General features: G+C 37.6%; 1 protein-coding gene across 8 annotated transcripts in view; it reads right to left on the bottom strand.

The window, feature by feature from the left end:
- Positions 1-16,816, bottom strand: part of Agbl4 (ATP/GTP binding protein-like 4) — a 1,266,676-nt gene extending 1,249,860 nt beyond the window's left edge. For 3 of the 8 annotated variants that reach the window (NM_001284190.2, NM_001048189.4, NM_030231.3), the window contains exon 1: positions 16,560-16,767. In NM_001284190.2, coding sequence (NP_001271119.1) covers positions 16,560-16,593 — 34 coding nt within the window. In that variant the 5' untranslated portion in view covers positions 16,594-16,767. Of the gene's footprint in view, positions 1-16,559 lie in introns of all 8 variants that reach the window. The other 5 variants (XM_011240654.3, XM_011240652.3, XM_011240657.3 and 2 more) reach the window with 4 other exon arrangements.
- Between the last annotated feature and the right edge of the window lie 2,919 nt (positions 16,817-19,735).

Below are 19,735 nucleotides of genomic sequence, written 5' to 3'. Positions count from 1 at the left end.
AGAATTCTTACCTGAGGAATACAGAATGGCTGAGAAGCACCTGAAAAAATGTTCAGCATCCTTAATCATCAGGGAAATGCAAATCAAAACTACCCTGAGATTCCACCTCACACCAGTCAGAATGGCTAAGATCAAAAATTCAGGTGACAGCAGATGCTGGCGAGGATGTGGAGAAAGAGGAACACTCCTCCATTGTTGGTGGGATTGCATCTTGTGCGCGCCGGACTGGCCAGCAGTAAGGACGCTGCAACAGGATCCTTCTGCACACGTTTATGGGAGACCTTGATTGCAGAAGTGAAGAGACCCCCAAGCCCAGAACTGGTACTGCTTATATAGGCCTAGGAGAGGCAGTCTCACACCCGGATTGGTTATGTACTACGCCTCATTTGCATGTTCCTCATCTGATTGGCTACTCTCTCTCTCTGTTCCTCACAGAGCCTCATTATCATACCTCATTTGCATGTCTCACATCTGATTGGTTATATTCTCAAAGCCTCATTATCATGCCCCGGCCAGGCAGTGTCTTTGCAAAAAACTTTACTGCATATGTACACATTGGTTGTTTGTCCAAACTTATGCGTAGTGGCCAGCAGTAGTCAGTGCCACTCTGCAACGGCACATGTGGCTTCCCACAATTGAAAGCTTGTACAACCACTCTGGAAATCAGTCTGGTGGTTCCTCAGAAAATTGGACATAGTTCTACAGGAGGATCCCGCAATACCTCTTCTGGGCATATATCCAGAAGATGTTCCAACTGGTAAGAAGGACACATGCTCCACTATGTTCATAGCAGCCTTATTTATAATAGCCAGAAGCTGGAAAGAACCCAGATGCCCCTCAACAGAGGAATGGAAACAGAAAATGTGGTACATTTACACAATGGAGTACTACTCAGCTATTAAAAAGAATGAATTTATGAAATTCCTAGGCAAATGGATGGACCTGGAGGGCATCATCCTGAGTGAGGTAACCCAATCACAAAAGAACTCACACAATATGTACTCACTGATAAGTGGATATTAGCCCAGAAACTTAGAATACCCAAGATATAAGATAGAATTTGCAAAACACATGAAACTCAAGAAGAATGAAGACCAAAGTGTGGACACTTTGCCCCTTCTTAGAATTGGGAACAAAACACCCATGAAAGGAGTTACAGAGACAAAGTTTGGAGCTGAGATGAAAGGATGGACCATCTAGAGACTGCCATAACTGGTGATTCATCCCATAATCAGCCTCCAAACGCTGACACCATTGCAGACACTAGCAAGATATTGCTGAAAGGACCCAGATATAGCTGTCTCTTGTGAGCCTATGCCGGGGCCTAGCAAACACAGAAGTGGATGCTCACAGTCAGCTATTGGATGGATCACAGGGCCCCCAATGTAAGAGCTAGAAAAAGTACCCAAGGAGCTAAAGGGATCTGCAATCCTATAGGTGGAACAACAATATGAACTAACCAGTACATGCAGCTCATGTCTCTAGCTGCATATGTATCAGAAGATGGCCTAGTCGGCCATCACTGGGAAGAGAGGCCCATTGGTCTTGCAAACTTTATATGCCTCAGTACAGGGGAATGCCAGGGCCAAGAAGTGGGAGTGGGTGGGTAGGAGAGTGGGGGAAGGGGGTATGGGGAACTTTCAGGATAGCATTGGAAATTTGAAATGTATATAAAGAAAATATCTAATAAAAAACTATATGTAAAAAAATATTCCAGAAATGTAAGAACAGTTAGGAGAGGGCTGTGACAAACATACATAGGCTTTGCCATTTCTCCTGCATGCATGTGTTATTTACATCCATTTAATAGAATAAGTTCAATTACTACCTTATTTTTGACCAGTTCACAAGCTCATTTCTCTTCCATACAGCATAGAAAAAAAAGAATAGATAATCTTCTTACAATTTTAGAAGATGGTCAAACCAGTCCAAAAATGACATCAGTGAAGTGACTGTTTCTACTTAGACATTTAAAGGAATATAATAACTTCTCCTTGATTTAAAAAAAAAAAAGACATTTCTTATCTGGTTGAAAACACTAAATAAATGCACAGACCTGTTCCAGTGAGGCAGAAGAATAGCACAGGCCCACCAATGTGAAGCATAGGTCTGAGAAAAACTCCAATCCAAGACTGGGGATCCCAGGGCAGTATGGGAGAGTGAAAAGCAGGTTGCAGGAAGCAAGGCTCAAGAATGAGCCTTTCAAGTTTAAGAAGTGGAGAACCACCTCAAAATGACTTCTGGTAAGCTATGGAATCTCTACGAGCTGTATTCTTATAAGCACAGCAGGGCAAAATATTTTGTAGAGCAGAAATCTACTACAAGAGGCAGCATCCAACATATTCCCTAACAGCACCCAGGGACTCCTCCTGCTATTAGACTTGGACATGTAAGTGTAAAGTATCTTTACTAGCACTTACCACTAAGATTCTTAGTAAGCCACCACAATTATTACTTAAGTGGACTTTCTCCCTGAACATAATCCAAGTCAACAATAACCCACTAGAAAGACTCAGATAAAACAAAAAAGCATGAGCCAGAAGACACATACACCCCAACATATGTGATATGTCATAGTCACAATGTCAAAAAAAAGGGCAAAGAAGCAATACTACAAGGTTTGAAGGAAAAATGCCAAATATCACAGAGGCTGAAATATCAGAACAGGACATCTGTTGAGAGTAATCCTAAAAGCTAGGAAAGAATTAAATGATATATTCCTGGTCATGAATGTAAATTATTGTCAACCAAGATTGTTATGCCCAGGAAAGTTATCTTGAGACATAGATAGATGATAGATAGATAGATAGATAGATAGATAGATAGATAGATAGATAGATAGACAGACAGTCAGATATCTACATACACATACACAGATATGCAGAAATATGACTACTTCCACACAAACAGAGGTGAAAATAAATAGTGGTAACTAAACCAGCATTACATAAAAGTATTACTTCTTTTTTCTTTTTTTGAAAACTTCAAACGTGTACTTCATCTACATCACTCCTCACTTGTTGAGGTTTTTTTTTCTTTTTGCTATGTATCATAATGCTAATATTGGTCCCCAAAATTGGGTTGCTCCAGGGACAAGAGAATCCCACTTTATACCAAGTGATGCTATGTGAACTTGCTCCTAAATTTAAAACTATCAGTCAAATAAAGATGCATACAGCCTACAGCAGGGCAGGGCAGAAGAGAGGTAGGCAGAGTTTCAGTTCCCATGCTTGGGCTCTGAGGAAGACCATGAAGGGAGGGGAGAAGTGAGAAAAGAGAAGGTGGAGAGAAGAGAAAATGCCATGGGGTATGAGAGTCACAGAAATCATGAATATGAGAGCTGGCCAATTAAAGTTAAGAGCTGTCCAGATGGGTTTATTGATGGGGAAGTAGAGTCTAATAACTTGTATATCTGCCCAGCTCTAGTACATTAAAGGCGCATTATAAATATAAAAGGTGTGTGTGTTTTATCTGGGAACTAACTGATCTAAGGCGGGGTAGAAACCCCTAGTAGAGATTAAATATTTATAAAATCGACCACTCACATCCCCTCCAACTCTTCCTATGTTCTCCTACTTGCTCCCAAATCATGACCTCCTCTTTAAATATTGATAGCTACTGAATCCATTTAGCACTGATCTTACATACATGTGTCCAGGGGCGACCACTTGAGACTAGACAACCTACATAGAAGCTCATCCCTAAAGGAAACTGATTCTCCCTCTCTCATCAGCCACTCACCAGCTGCTGGTACCTCTTTATCTAGGAGCAGCACCTCATGGAGTTTCCCCCATCCACATTAGCATGTTAACTGGTGCTGTCATTATATAATTCTTGTCCAGGAACGCTATACACAGAGAATGAAGAAAAGCTGTTTCACACACAAAAACCCAAGACAGCAAAAGCAATCACTAAAAGATAAAAAAGTGTGTGTGTGTTTAATAGTAATAATGAGAGATTTCAACACTTTACCCTCATATCCTCATATCTTCTAAACTGGAATGCAGCAAAGAAACTTGAGATATAAATTACACCATAGATCAACTGTAATTAACACATATTTCACCCAACAGATAAATAAAACATATTATTCTCAATACTGTGTAGAACTTTCTCCAAAATTTATTACATTATAAGCCACAAGGCAAGCACCAATAATTTTATAAACAAACTTACTCACTGCATTCTAGCAAACCACAATGGAATAAAACTAGAAATCAATAAGAGTACCCCCAGGAAATATACATATACTTATATATAAAACAATACACTATTTAATGAATAGTGTGTCACTGGAGACATGAATGAGGAAAATTTTTAATTCATACAGAAAATTAAAGTGCAAACAACTATCAGAATCTCTGGAATACAGCCAAGCCAGTCCTACCATAAGCCTATACCTATAAGCACTCATATTTAAAGATATCAGAGACTCAGGGACTAGGGGGAGTGGATGAAGAGGATACTTTTAAAACAAACAAACAAAAAAACAGACACTAGGGCTCTGCTATTAAGAGTACACACTCTTACAGAGAGTCAGGATTGGGTTCTCAGCACTCATGAGGTAGCTAACAACCATCTATAGTTCCAATCCTCTTCTGGCCTCCACTAGCACTAGCCAAATACATGGTGTACATACATACATGCAGGCAAATCTCGTGACATAACACAAAAATTCTTTTTAAAAATCTGAGATTTTGTTCATTTACAAAATTTCAAAATGAGATATTTAGGTATAATTTTAAAAATCAGAGAACTCTCAAATAAATAACCTAATGGTTTGCCCCAAAGGTCTAGAAAAATGAGAAGAAAATCACAAATGCAGCAAATGACAAAGAAAAAATAATAAATTGGGCTTTGTCTCTGGTTCCTGGCTAGCCATCAGGTAACATGCTGTATTTAAAAAAAAAAAAAAAAAAAAAAAGGGAACCTTCTGAAGTCCTGAGACAAACAAAATAAGTTTTTCTTCCCTTTGGTTACCTCCACCAGTTACTCGTTGTCATAGTGAAAAAGTAATACAGATAATAATGTAAAGTTACATTTGTTTTTCATATTTTATATTATTTTAGCTACTTCTCTAATTTTATCAGGGCCTCCCTCGGCTGATTGTGGTACTAATTATAGCAGCAGACTTTAAATTATCTCTGATCTGTCAATGTCTTAATTATCTCTGATCTGTCAATATCTCTGATCTGTCAGTATCTAGACAAGCCACATACATACATGAGTTTCATTCTTCATTGTAAAAAGAATAATCATGATGAGGATACTTTAATCACTGAGTAGTAAATAAGCTTTAGAATTCTGTAGCATAGAGTAGACACTTCACCCAACAACTTTAGCACTAATTCAAATCATCATACACACGAAATTTATGGGAATATTTAAAGTGTAAAAATGATACTTCAGTAATCACTAACATACTACATAAATATCTTGTTCAAAGTCTTAACTATCTGAAAAATAAACCTAATATATTAATTGGAGAAATAAATAACATGGAATCTATGAACAATATTTGACCAATGCAAGCTCTCAATAAATGTTTAAAATTGTTACAACTGGAATTCTCAGTGAAGCCTCAGAGACTTTGTGTACTACCTATTCCAGACTACTAAATGTCTATAATATTTACATATAATGTCCTTTCATTTATAAGACAGAATATTATACTGTATATTAAAATGATCAATTATTCATGTTTTGAGACCAAAGACCCTCATACAATGTTATTAGAAGCAATATAATGTGAATTACCACTATAGTACATTACTTTTAGTATATATAAACAAATATATAGTTGTGTGTGTATATATTTACATATATATTAGTTTCAGTATATTTATACAATTTTAATATATATAAGACAAAATTATTTTACAAAGATAAACTTAATATTCAGGTTTTTATATAATTTTTTTCATTTCTCAATTTTTCAAATTATTTAAATAAATATTGATTTTTATACCCAACTTAATCTCTAGATAGCATGTATCCATATTTATACATTCAACTTAACATATTTCATTGGTTTTCTTTCTTCTCCAGGTTGTCTTTCAGAGTTAGATTTCACATTTCTAAGAACACCATCATCATGTCCACACATCTACCTCATTGTTACCTGAAATTTTAAGTACCTAAAATAAATGTATCCTTTCTCCAATGAAACAAATTCCACACATTCTCCTGTTTCTGTCAATGGAAGCTAAAGTTTAATCGTGTTATTTTTATCTTGTACTTCTGAATCTTTTGAAAGATACATACAAGGAATAAAAAGTCCTTAGGAGTTAACTAGATCTTGGAGATTCTTGATGCTATTCATCAGCTGTGTGAGCTGAAATAAGTTACTATACTATTCTAAAATTACTTTCCATGTCTAAAAACATTAGAAATCAAACAAACTAATACTGCATTTTTAAAGTCTAAACACAAGCTATACAAGGTACTTAGAAAATCATGGATATTCAAAAATGCTGTCAAAGCAATTTCTCTTCCTTCATCATGGTTATCAAAAACTACAGTTGCTTTCTTTGAAAATATCCTTATTATCATTTCTTATTCTAGGGCCCTCTCATTTAAATCCTCCCGTTTCAGGTATCATTTAGTACCCACCCATTTAAAGCAATAACCACAAAGCAGACAAAGTTTTCAGAGTCCTACTTTTACCTGGCATGGTAGCTTCCAGTAGCACAGAAACTACTTTGTATTAATTTCTAATCCACAAATGCCTTCCTCCAAGCTCCCGATGCCTAAGTCCCATCCATAAGATGTCTGGTTTACTTTAGGATTCTTTGAGAGACTTTGGCATGAAATCTTCACCACTTCCTCACCTATCTTTATTATGCCCATTATTGTTCTGTCCAGAGGAAATGTGTCTTCTTTAAACTTACCTAATATTCTATTCTTTTTCTTATTCCAACATTCCAATAGGGTCTTTGATTAAGATCTGGCTCTTCCAACAGGATACTAACTGTTTTTTGTAGTCTTAAAAGGTGGTTGTATGTTATTTCTTTGCCCTCTAGCTTCTCTAGGAGAATTGAAGCCTAGTGTTCTTGGTTTCACACTTCCTTTTAGATCATTACTATTCTTTGTTAAGTACTCTTTTTGAGGACAAGCCATAATACCAACCTATTGTTCCCCTGCCTATAATGAACTACTCTAAAAATCCTTCTGACTTCTTTTCTAGGTGCTGGGCATAATGATTAATACAACAAATATAACAGGATATTGCAATCAATTCCTCTATCAATCCACTATACCATCGCACAAGAATATTGAATGAGATATATTGAATTTTAAAATGTACACTAAAATTAATTTCATCTGTCTTCATATTTTAATGCAGCTACCAGCAGCTTTAAAAGGGTCTATGTAGATTACATTTGTAGTTCATGGTGTATTTCTCCTAGACAGCAATAAGATAGAACTTTCCATTTCAACTCTCTCAGGCCAGAAGTCTAAGCCTTCAGTGTGTCAAGAGGTTAGTTGAATATGAGTTGATATCTTCCTTACTTTAAATTTTACAATCTCTATTCTACACAGACATTATACTTTTCTATTTCTGATAACTCTCAGATGTATCATGAAATTTCATGCTTTGTTATGGTTTTGAGCTACAATGTCTTCCGGAGGCTTACTGCGTTGGCCTTCCCAACACAATGTTTGGAGGTAGGGCTTTTAGTAACTGACTGAATCATGAGGTCTTTGACATAATGAAAGGATTAAAGCATTGATGGATCTATAATTTAGCATCATTAGAAGGTAGAGCTCTTTTTATAACAGCTTCCTCTTAGATTAAAACCTATCTTCTAGTGGAACTCATTGGGACATTGGATAGTTACAGTGAGGTAAAACAACCTGATTTTAAGGGGAAGGCAAGATTCCATCCTGCAGGGAAGCTCATTAAGCTCTCAAAGTAAAGAACTCAAAATAGCTTCAAGGAGTACCTGAAAAGGGCCTGATTAATTAGGCTCCTCCCTCAGACAGGGTGAGTTGCCTAAGAAGACTAGCAGACCAGTCTTGCAACCTGGAAGCAGCAGATACCACCTAGGCTGCCTAGAAGAAACAAGGACCAGCAGAGCTGCCTGGATGGAAGAGGCTCAGAGCATCATAACTATTTGCAAAGGACACTTCCAACATGTTGAGCGTCTGTAGGCTCTGCAGTGTTTTTCCAGCTCCAGAGTTCCAGATTTTGTAAGCTGCCACCAATTCTGGGTGAGCTTTGGTAATGCAGCTCTATGTGAGTCATTTCTGGTCTTCATCCGTATTCCTACAAGTAACCCCAGGAAAACCCATTGGTTCATCCAGCTGGATTTTAACAATATCCTTGTGTTGGGGTGTTCTCTATCCAGCATTACTTGACATTTGTTCACAACTCCCTGGGAAATAGCATCACACAACAGTGGTTAAGCTGAAAGAAGTGGGTTATTAGAGAAGTGCCTAACTCCTGGCCCCATCCTCGTTGTTTCTCTCTCTCTCTCTCTCTCTCTCTCTCTCTCTCTCTCTCTCTCTCTCTCTCTCTCTCTCTCTCTCTCTCTCCTTCCCAACTGTCCTGAGATAAACTATATCACTCCTCATCATGATACTCTACCTCACTGTGGCCGTAGTGACTAAACTTCTGAAACTACAAGCCAAAATAAATCTTTCTTATAAATTATTGTTTTGGGTATTTTCTCAGATCATCAAAAACTGTTTGTCCATACCCAAATTACCTTTTTACCTCTCATCTTTTCCTGTCACAAAAATACTTGATGCCCTCGCCTAAGGAAGGACTAAATGCTTGGAGATAATTGATATCAGAATAACCTAAAACATGGAAGAATAAAATGTTAGATATGACATGTATCATTTCCAAATAGAACTCTTAAGAACTATTATTCTGTTACAAAATTGTCTCTTTTCTTCTGAGACCAGAAACATTCCAGGTAGAAGCTAAGCTAGCACCCTGACTCCTTCCATGGGCATATGGAAACAGCGATAGGCTGACCTACAGTGGACAGGTAAATAGTAGCAATAAATAAATCATTATTGAAGACTATTGGGGGTTTTAGCTTTTTATTATCAACTGCAAAAGTTAACCAAAAGTGGCTAATGTATCATATCCTTTGAACAGAATCATTCACATTCATTAAAGCCTACCTTTAGACCCACCATCTCCATCTTCCTTAATAAAACCATTCATGAATTAGCTTGTTTTCCCCTCTTTTTCTCAATTTCAGATGGACCATTTTTTCCATCCTACTTTAATTCTTCTAAATGATTGTTTAAATGTAAATTATATAAAACCACTTAATAATTCTTCAGTGTCTTCCAGCATCACAAAAACAGAAATCCAGATGATTGCAAGCCTTTTGATGGAAGCATATACTACTTCTGAAAAAAGTTCAAACCTAATCAAATTTCTAGTTGTATCCAATAATTCATACAAAATATGCAAACATGAGAAGGTTATACTATACCAAAGAAATGCAGGAAATCAATCAACACAATGCAGGAAAATCACCTGTCTTATTCAAACAAGCAAACAACAAAAGTTGAGCTTTTAAAAGAAAGAAGGACCCTTTCTCAGGCTGAGGCTGGGCCTCTGCATAATATTATTATAATATAATGAAGCCCTGTTTATATGCTTCCTGGCCCAACAAAATATATCTGACAGGTTGATCTATCATAGTTGGCGTTAGTTTTCAACCGCTAGTCTAAGATAATCATCATACAGTGTGGTACAGAAAATAGAGATACATCTCAACTCTTTCCTGATAATGAAACTATGTGGCTATAAACACTGAGATGAAGGGATAAGTCCACCTGGATCACTGACACCTGCAATGCTTTTGTGTTTTTAAATTAAAGGTTAGTCCTACTAAAAAGTTGCCTACACTGTTCTGCTAAATTGGAGGAGTGATTATAAATTTCAGCTTAAATAGTGTTATGGTTGTCTTTCTGTTGCTATGATAAAAAGATTCTGACCAAAAGCAACTTAATGATTTATTTGGCTTATGCTTTCAGGTCAGAACCTACCATCAATGAAGTCAAGCAGAAACTTGAAGCAGAAACTAAGAAAGAAGACATTATCTGTCTTAGAGTCTCATATTTGGCCAGCTTTCTTATATAGCTCTGGACCACCCATGGAGGGAATAGTATTGTCCATACTGGGCTGGATCCTATAATATTAACAATGCAATCCTCAACAAACATGCTCACAGGTTAATCTAATCTGGGAAATCCTTCAATTGAGATGAGCTATATCAAGTTTACAGTTAAGGCTAACTAGGACAAATAGGTACAACTAAGCCTAGTTAGCTGGCCCCATATTTTTGCTTGTATATGCAATTGGAAAATGCGTAATTCCCTAAAGTCAGTTCAGAAAGTGCCCATTTGCTAATATTTACTTTCCTAAGAGTGTATACTAGTCCTGGCCACAAAGACCATCCAGAGGGGGCTTTAACAATGATGGACTGCAAAATGCATGGACATGGGAAAGACTAGTCCAGTTCTTTTAACTTCCTGCTCCTACTTTTGTTTTAACTAAAATGATATACACTAAAGAAAGAGCCTTGTATTGTTTATGTTCCTACTTTCTTTTTATAATTCTAAATTTATTGATAGCTCAATGTGCAATTGTAAAGATATGGCTTGGACACTGGGAAGGTAGCTAGATATATTTGAGTAATGATCATTTTAGTTAAAAAAAACTTTCTCTTCTTTCCAGAATTCAGACTGAGCTAGTGTCTCTCTTGTTCCTTTATAATTTCTATATAAATTCTAAATGTTATTTTTAAAACCTTATAACCAAGAAATAATGGCTTCTGGATGTGTATAGCTAATGTGATAGTTAATGTGGTAGTAAATGAAGACTGGCAAGTGCAGTCAGTCAGACATTCACTCATCCAACATTACTTTATGCCTAGGATAAATTTGCTTAGAAATTCATAGCAATAAAATTTGCAAAACTGAGAAAGGTGTACACGAAAAATTAGAACAATATGGTTCTGAAAATATATGAATAAGCTTCTGGGACCCTTTCCTCAGCTCATAAGCCAACTTTCATCCTTGGGAGTGCCTTTCTTTCTTCCTTTCTTTTGTTCTTGATAAGCAGTCTATTTCTATTGCTTTCTCTCCATTTCCTCCAGACAGGTCCCAGGATTGTCATCTAACCTATACTATGTTTTCTCTTCAACACTAATAAAATTGTACTTGAGCTTCAAAGAAGGCTATATGAACAACTTTGAAGGTTTATTTAAATTTTAATTACTTATATTTTTCAAAGAGAATAACACTTTCAAGTAACAGGGAAAGATGATTTTAGAATTAGTGAATTTAGTGATTTTTCAAATGCTTCCAAGGATTGTTTTACTTTTCATGAACAGCAATGTCCTTAAATTTATATAATATTAACAAAAGTATATATTTCTGCCAGTAATACAATTATTTTATTTGCTATAAAAATATAAAAATAGTTTACTAAGGAATTTGGAGGATTTTTTTTATTTTCATTAGTTTTTTAGGAATTTTGTACAATGTAGGGGTTTTTGTTTTGTATTTTAGACTGAACACAGACTCTTTCTTCTACTTCTGGCCAGCCATTTCTTGTCATTTCAACTCAAAAAGCTTCTAAAAATGTCTGTTATTTATCAATAAGAGGAAGAATACTGTGCTAACCCTGCTGGGCCACATTCTTATGGGCAGAATGAGCATCTTTTCATTGCTAAAAAAAAAATAAACCCATTAGACAAACTGCATCATCATTTGAATTAGCATGAAGCATTCCTTTATTATAGGAGGGACCTGAAAGGAAGAATTTTTAAGGATCTGAGATTTAGTTTTGGCTCTAATGGTTCATTTTTGTAATACAGCTCACATTACTCTTTAGGTTTGTCTATATTGCTACTTTCTTTTTAAATTTTCTTTTATTTTTGAGATTATATAATTTCTCCCTTCCCTTTCCTCACACCAAACTCTCCCATATAGCCATCCTTACTCTTTTTCAAATTCATGCTCTTTGTTCATTAATTGCTATTATGTATATACATAAGTACACACACACACACACACACACGCACACACATACATGCACACATGTGTTTGTATGTATTACCAAATACATAAATACAATTTGCTCAGTCTGTATAATAGTATTTGTATGTATGTTTTTGGGGCTATTTTATATTGGATAACCTATTGGTACCATCTTCCCTATAGAATACTTTTTCTCCCACTCTCAGCATTCCTTAGTTGTTCTCTACATTCCTCTGTAGTTCTTTGTATAGAGCCGAGATCTCCCCCCATCCACTGGAGCATGTTTATTGTTGTCCTGTTCAGCTTATGCTAAGGTAGTCAGATTGGTCACGCTGGTGAAACTTTTTGATTGTAGCTTGTAGCAGAACTAGAAGACTTAATCTCACAGAAAACTCCTTTATTCTCTGGCTCTTACAATCTTTCCATCTCCTCTTCCAAAATGATCCCTGAGCCTTTGGTGTAGGAGTTGTATTGTAGATGTATCAGTTAAGACTGGTCTTTACAACTGGTCTCTATATGTTCAGAGAAAAGTTTCCTTAATGAGGAGGGGTAAGTGTCCACACTTTGGTCTTCATTCTTCTTTAGTTTCATGAGTTTCACAAATTGTATCTTATATCTTGGGTATTCTAAGTATCTGGGCTAATATCCACTTATCAGTGAGTACATATCATTTGAGTTCTTTTGTGATTGGGTTACCTCACTCAGGATGATGCCCTCCAGGTCCATCCATTTGCCTAGGAATTTCATAAATTCACTCTTTTTAATAGCTGAGTAGTTCTCCATTGTGTAAATGTACCACATTTTCTGTATCCATTCCTCTGTTGAGGGACATCTGGGTAGTTGGTTTAATTAAGTAGTGGGTGTAGGTTCTCCTTCAGAATTTACAAGAATTACTTTACAAGTACTGGATTGTTGGCTAAATCTCCAGTACCAGGTATGAGCTCCCTTTTGTTCAGATGGTTTTAAGACCAACTAGGTTACCACCGAGATATACATGTCACTATTGCACTCTTCAGGTTATCATGCCACAGGGGTCTTTGTTGTGGTTCATAAGCATCATAGCTGTATAGGAATGTTCGTTGTTTCCCTTCTTTGGTAGCTAGCATAGTACTTTCATGAAGCATCTAAGATAGTCCTCATGGAGGAAGCATTCAGGTCAGTTCCAGCTCACAGGCCTCTTGGCCCTCTGATTGAAATGAATGCCTTTAGCAATAGGGACTTACTTTCCACCTCTGAAGGCAGGGAGCATCAAAGGTCAATAGCAATAGCCTATAATGTTCTTGGAGTTTATTGGACAACTCTGACCAACAATTCAAAAGAGGGCTTCTCATGCCTGGAGCTGGTTTAAATGATGGACTTTTCATCTTGGAAGGAGCATTGTTAGTCCAGAAGGGAAAAATGCAATTAAACCGCATGTGAGCATGTTTGTGTGTGTTTGTGTGTGTGTGTGTGTGTGTGTGTGTGTGTGTGTGTGTGTGTGTGTGTGTGTACGGCAGTATTTAATATATATAGTATGTGTGTGTTATCATTAGATAATTATGATTTTTTCAGATATTCTCATTGTTGCCCTCCTCATTTATCTTCCTCTCTCATCCTTAATTAGAACCCTTTGTTTTTGCTATTCTCTCCATCAGATCATTTGTACCCTGTTATTCCTCTCTCTAGTGTTCCATAGTGTGCCTAGCAATGGTCCTTTTTAACTTTCCCAGGGGTTAGAGTTGATCTAGGGTGTGTTGCATGACATGCTATACAAGGCATTTTGATCATATTTTCTTCTGTTCCCCCAGCTCTTCCCACATACATCTCCCCTCACCCATCCACCCAACTTTGTGTCCTTTTTTCACCCATCAAGACCAATTTGTGCTACTTCCATTGGGAATAACCTACTACTATTTTGCTACATGGACATCATATTAAACCAATTCCTAATGACATGCATGCTCACATTATCTAGAAAATTCTTTCTTAACACTCCTTTACCAGCTTATTCTGGAATCTAGAATCAAGATTATATCAGACTGGCAATTAAAATTAACCAGTAAATAAGTATTGAGAAGGCATAATAAACTAGAAGATAGGTAACCTGGATTTCCCATTATCAGTTTTCTCATATCAAAGTAACCGATGACCTCACTGTTGCTAAGTCTAGTCTCCTTACTCCCCATTTCATGTCACTTGGAAGTATTTAGTCTACTGAAGAGTCTACTTATCTTGAAATACTCTTTTGATTGCTCTCTCCCTGATTATACCTTCTCAGTCTCATTGGAAAGTACTAAAATATCTCAGTTGACCCTGGGCCTTTTCTCCCTCTACACAATTTCATCCACATTCATAACTATCTCACTTCCAAAATAACTATCTCCATGCAAGTTCAGATATAAAGTCAACTGCTTTGTCAATGTCTCCACTTACTTGGGTGCCTTAAAGATACCTAAAACTCCATAGTCAAAAACTAAATTTATGGCTTTCCCTCTAAAACTTAGCCAAAGATCTATTTTAACTTTCCCTATCTTTGTAGTGGCACAACCAACCCTCATTTGCAAAAGATAGAAAATGATTGATTTCTGATATCTCATATTTCACTGAGTTCTATCTATTTTATCTGCTGTGTCTCATTTCTACATCCCTGCTATTATTTCCTAACAGTTTCTCCTATAGACACTCTTGTATTAATACTTTCTACTACAGCAGAAATAGTTTTCAATTATTCTAATGACTCTATATTTCCACTTAAAACCTGTTGTAGTTTCCCATTAACCTTGGGAAATTTGAACAAAATTACAGTTCTATAAGGCCTAGCTTCAGCTTTCGACCTCTCTCCTCCCATTGTCTCATGAGCACCCACCCACATTTGTCTCCTTTAAGATCTTTACAAAGTATATTAATAATTTTGCCTTGAGGTCTTTGCACTTGGGTTCTCTGTGCCTATACTTCTCTTTGCTCTCTCCCTTTATTCAATCTCTATCACCTTTCAAGTAAACTATCACTTCCATTTAATCCAGTCATTTATTCATTGAGAACATATTTTACATCTGATTTAGTTCTAGACCATATGAGATTAATAGGCAAAGCAAAGCCTTTGTAGATTTTATATATTAGTCAAAGGAGATGGATACTTAATGATAAAAATAATAATCTGTTTACTTATATAATTGATTCAAGTGGGATAAAAGATTTTTAAAAATCAAGAGAATCAAAAAGGGTTTGCAGTGAGTGCCTAATTTGGTATTTCACATATAGTTAGCATTTAATAAACATTTTAAGTGCATGAGTGGATGAATGTTCTGTTCGTGTTCCTAAACATTTTTTCATAAGAAGCACACTGCAAAATGAATAGAAGAAATGGAGATACCAATCAAAAAGAAATCATAAAAAGCCATAAAAATAATAGTGTCTTGTACCATTCTTGTTCATTTCAAATAGTTTATTGTTACTGTTCCTTTACTACATAGCCTTATAACTAGTGGTGTGTGTGTGTGTGTGTGTGTGTGTGTGTGTGTGTGTGTACAAACACAGGCATGCATGCAACACACAGTGAGGAGGGTCTGGAGTAGTTCAAGTGAGTCACTCATAGCTATAGTTTGCAATGTCTTATTAACACATACATAAGGTAATATATAGCTCACTTTAACTACCCACCAATCTGTATATCCCAAAGTCACTGGTTTTCTATGCAAACACTGATATTAACCCTTAAAGTTTCAGCTGTTCAGTCCTCTGCCAGTTTTACTAATCTCCTAATATAAAAAAAGGACTCTTGCTTTCTTCTATTAGCCTGTAAAGCACGTTGGTTACTAATTCTCTAAGTCCAACCAGACCCATAAGGATACCCTTAAGAAACAGAATCCTGAGTTTCCATTCTTATCAGAATCCCTGCTACTTAAAGGCTATCTTATACTCACAGAGATAGGACATGTAACCCTTCGTAATTCTGAATGACCTTCAAGACCCCAAATACACGTATGCACTCCCGACTCCTTTGGTTGGGTGACCCTTCAAGTCTCTTGCCTTCTTAAGGACAAGATTTGTATACTTTGTGTGTGACTCCTTAGTGACTCTTAGGACTTTAGAGTTCTCTCAAACACAAATATTCTGTAAAAACTCCACTTCTATGGAGCCCAAATGGAGGTAATATATCTTCCACATAAACTTGCTTCCTCTCTCCCCAGTTCCAAATCATATCCCGGGTTGGGGGAGGGGATACCTTCCAAGGTACCACAAGAGTTTGAACACATTCCTTTTCCAGGATTTTGACTCAGTCCCCATAATAGGTGCCTCTCGTTATTATGGGTCCAATATCATCTTTCCAAACCCTTTCTGGGCCCATGCTTACTCAAGAGTGTAAGCCCTCCATCAGCAGAACTTTGAAATTCCCTGCTGGTCACTCAGAGAGATACAGACCTCCAGTGAACCCTGACCCTGAAGTAACCACCGCAGTATCCTACAAGGGCGCCTCCTCAGGGATAGGGCAATGAAGAGTCCCCAGTCCCCTCAGGCCCAAGACTGGCACCTCAACCTTCCCCTGCTCCACAGCCCTCACAGACCTGCCTCTGGCGCTGTCTGGCTCCGCTCCGCCATTTTTGTTGTCCGTCAGTCAATGAGCCCACGCAAAAACCACCGGGCAGTGGGGAGCGAGCGGTGGGATCCGCGGGCTGACAGAAAAGGCTCCCTCAGGAAGACGCTGCGCGGCGGTTGCCAGGGAAACCGGCGGCCCCTGAGCGGCCGGCTGGGAGCAGGGGGCGGGGCAGAAGAGAGCGTGCAGCCGAAGCTCCGCCTCCCCGCACGAGCATACCGCCTTCAAGCTCTGAAGTGCACTCTGCACCCAAGCCACAGTAACCTGGGGATTGAGCTTGCTTAGCCGCTTCTGTCTTGTCAAAACTAAGTCTGCAAGGATGACACTTTATTGGCCCCACTCTCCAGGTGCCAATCAAAATGTCTGGGTGGGTTGGCATTTCTAAGGCTGGCGATTATTCTAAGTACTTGGGATAAGTTTCTTAATTTCCCAAAGCTTCTTCCCTTAATGTCCTTGCTTTCATGAAGATGCTGAGTGACCTGTATTCAACTTACAAATATTGAGAACTAATTGAATAATTAGCAAAACTAAAGCAAACAGATGTCCTAAAGACCCTGGCTCCTGGCTCCTCTGCAACTGGGACATTAGTCTGTTAATTTCCATCAGAATGGCTGTAGATTGCTTTCTGTTGCTTAAATGAAACTCTCTCATATTTCCTTGTTCTGTTCTCCTGGGCCTAGCTGGCTTACAGAGTTTGAGAAAATGCCTTGATGCAGAAAAGAAGAGAGACCATTAAGCTTTTTAGGTAAAATGCTAGAGATGTGGCATACGTATTCATTCACCCGCACTAAAATATGTCATAAGATGGGGCACCATAAGAATATTTTACCGCATGAGTGAACATTCAGGATTGGTTCACAAAAAATATTGATAGATATGGATAGAAACTACTCGTTAGACATGTCTTTGACACTTAGGCAGTTTAAAATTCACAACATGTCCACATGACCAGCAAAGTGACAAGTAAGAGCCATGAGACTTTGTGAGAATTTCCTTGTAAGAGCAGTTATTTGAAGCTGAAAAAGACAAAGGAACTTCATTAAGTATGGGGAGATGAAAAAAAAATAGTGAGAAGGATGTGGGTTCCATTAACACCCTGACCTTATAATGCTTTATTTAGTCTTGGGGGGGGGGGATCTTAAACCCGTTGAGCCTCAGTATTCTTGTCAACAAACTGAGAAAAAGGCATTACCTATCACAGAAGACTGCTTTGTGTCGCACATGCGTGATGGACAGGGCTTCATTGCTTGATAAAAATCCAGTAAATTTTTAAAAACTTAGTATGCTTAGAATAATAAATCTCTCCCGATGCCTATTGGGAGCCAGACACTGTGCAGATGCTGGTAGTAAGGAGGGAAATGAAGCACAGGACAGAGATGCTCTGTTCAGATTTTACTTTAAATATTATTTAGAACCTAGTAATTTAGTTGTGCTGGCCACGTTTCAAGTGCTCATTAGCTCATTTCTTGTAGCTAGTGGCTACCATAGCAGACAGCATATGTGCAGAGTACTTTCATCTCTACGAAAGGTTCTGTTAGACAAGGGTTGATAGAAAATTGTCGGGTGGGCAGGGACATGAAATGCCTATAAAATTAGCTAACTGCCAGATTCAGTTCTTCTGTGTGCCATATAGTCTTTGGGAAGTATTTCGGGAGGAAACGTAGAGTACTTCTTTCTTAGTGAAGTTCCCAGCGACTTCATACATTTATTGTATGAAATAGCACAGCATGGAAAGTGGCTTAGAAGAGCACCCCACTGAGGGTCCTAGAAATGAGTTTCCCCATGGTATCATTCAGAGTGTCCCTGGTAGTCTATCTTTTTAGGGGCCTCCTGTGGTTTCTATATCCAGACAGCAACCTCCCACTGCATAGTTAGGGTGCCTCTTTTCAAATAAACATTCCACATAGAATTCACCCACTCTCGGTAAACACTTATTAAAATGACACCTTCCATGTGCTTAGCCACTGAGTTATATGTAGTATGGAATGAGGGAAATAGTCATGCTACACTCACATTTTTATGCAAGCAAATTCATTTTGTTAGCAAAACAATACTATAAAATTGCTATTAATAAAATTTTATAAAAGATAAAGGTGAGGTGAAGAGAATTTAAGTGTCTATTCAGAAAGCAGTAAGCAGGCTTCTTTAGTACCAGTACCAGGCTAAGAAATGTTGCCTCATGTCATTTTCACACCAAAAATACCATGTCATTAAGTTTACAAACTGGTTGGGAAGAAAATATTAACATATAGAAATCTAGTGTTACAGAAGTGGATGCTCACAGTCAGCTATTGGATGGATCACAGGGCCCCCAATGGAAGAGCTAGAGAAAGTACCCAAGGAGCTAAAGGGATCTGCAACCCTATAGGTGAAACAACAATATGAACTAACCAGTACCCCAGAGCTCTTGTCTCTAGCTGCATATGTAGCAGAAGATGGCCTAGTTGGCCATCATTGGAAAGAGAGGCCCATTGGTCATGCAAACTTTATATGCCCCAGTACAGGGGAACGCCAGGGCCAAAAAGTGGGAGTGGGTGGGTAGGGGAGTGTGAGGAGGGTATGGGGGACTTTTGGGATAGCATTGGAAATGTAAATAAGGAAAATACCTAATAAAAAATATTTAAAAATAAAAAAAAGAAATCTAGTGATCAACTCCAGTGCAATAAGAACTAACATGCACAATGCTCAGAAACAGTTAAGAGCACCAATCATCATCATCAACTTCATTTCCTCCTTTCTATGAGAAAAAGCCCTTTGAGCAAAGTACAGAGAGGCATTTATTGCTAAGACCTGAGAAATACAAGAACAATATTTTAAAAGAAGCATCGTTTTGGTGCACAGTTGAAGAGGTTTCAACTTCTAGTTGATGGTTCCACCTCTGTGCACCTGAAAATTGGCTTATGATGGTAGGAAGCAGGTGGTGGACCAAGCAGCAGGGGGAGAGAGAGAGAGAGAGAGAGAGAGAGAGAGAGAGAGAGAGAGAGAGAGAGAGAGAGAGAGACTCACAATTAAATGTAATACTCTTACCTTTTGGTAATTTAAAGGCAAATAAATTAATAACTGTACATACTTATGAATTTCATAAAGATAATTTCTATCCTTCTTCAAGTCTTGTTATCCAATCTCCTATATGTTCTTATACAAACA

Source organism: Mus musculus, chromosome 4, assembly GCF_000001635.26.
Source record: "Mus musculus strain C57BL/6J chromosome 4, GRCm38.p6 C57BL/6J".
NCBI lineage: Eukaryota > Metazoa > Chordata > Mammalia > Rodentia > Muridae > Mus > Mus musculus.
Note: the sequence above shows the minus strand (reverse complement) of the source record. Positions and strands in the feature narration are given on the sequence as shown.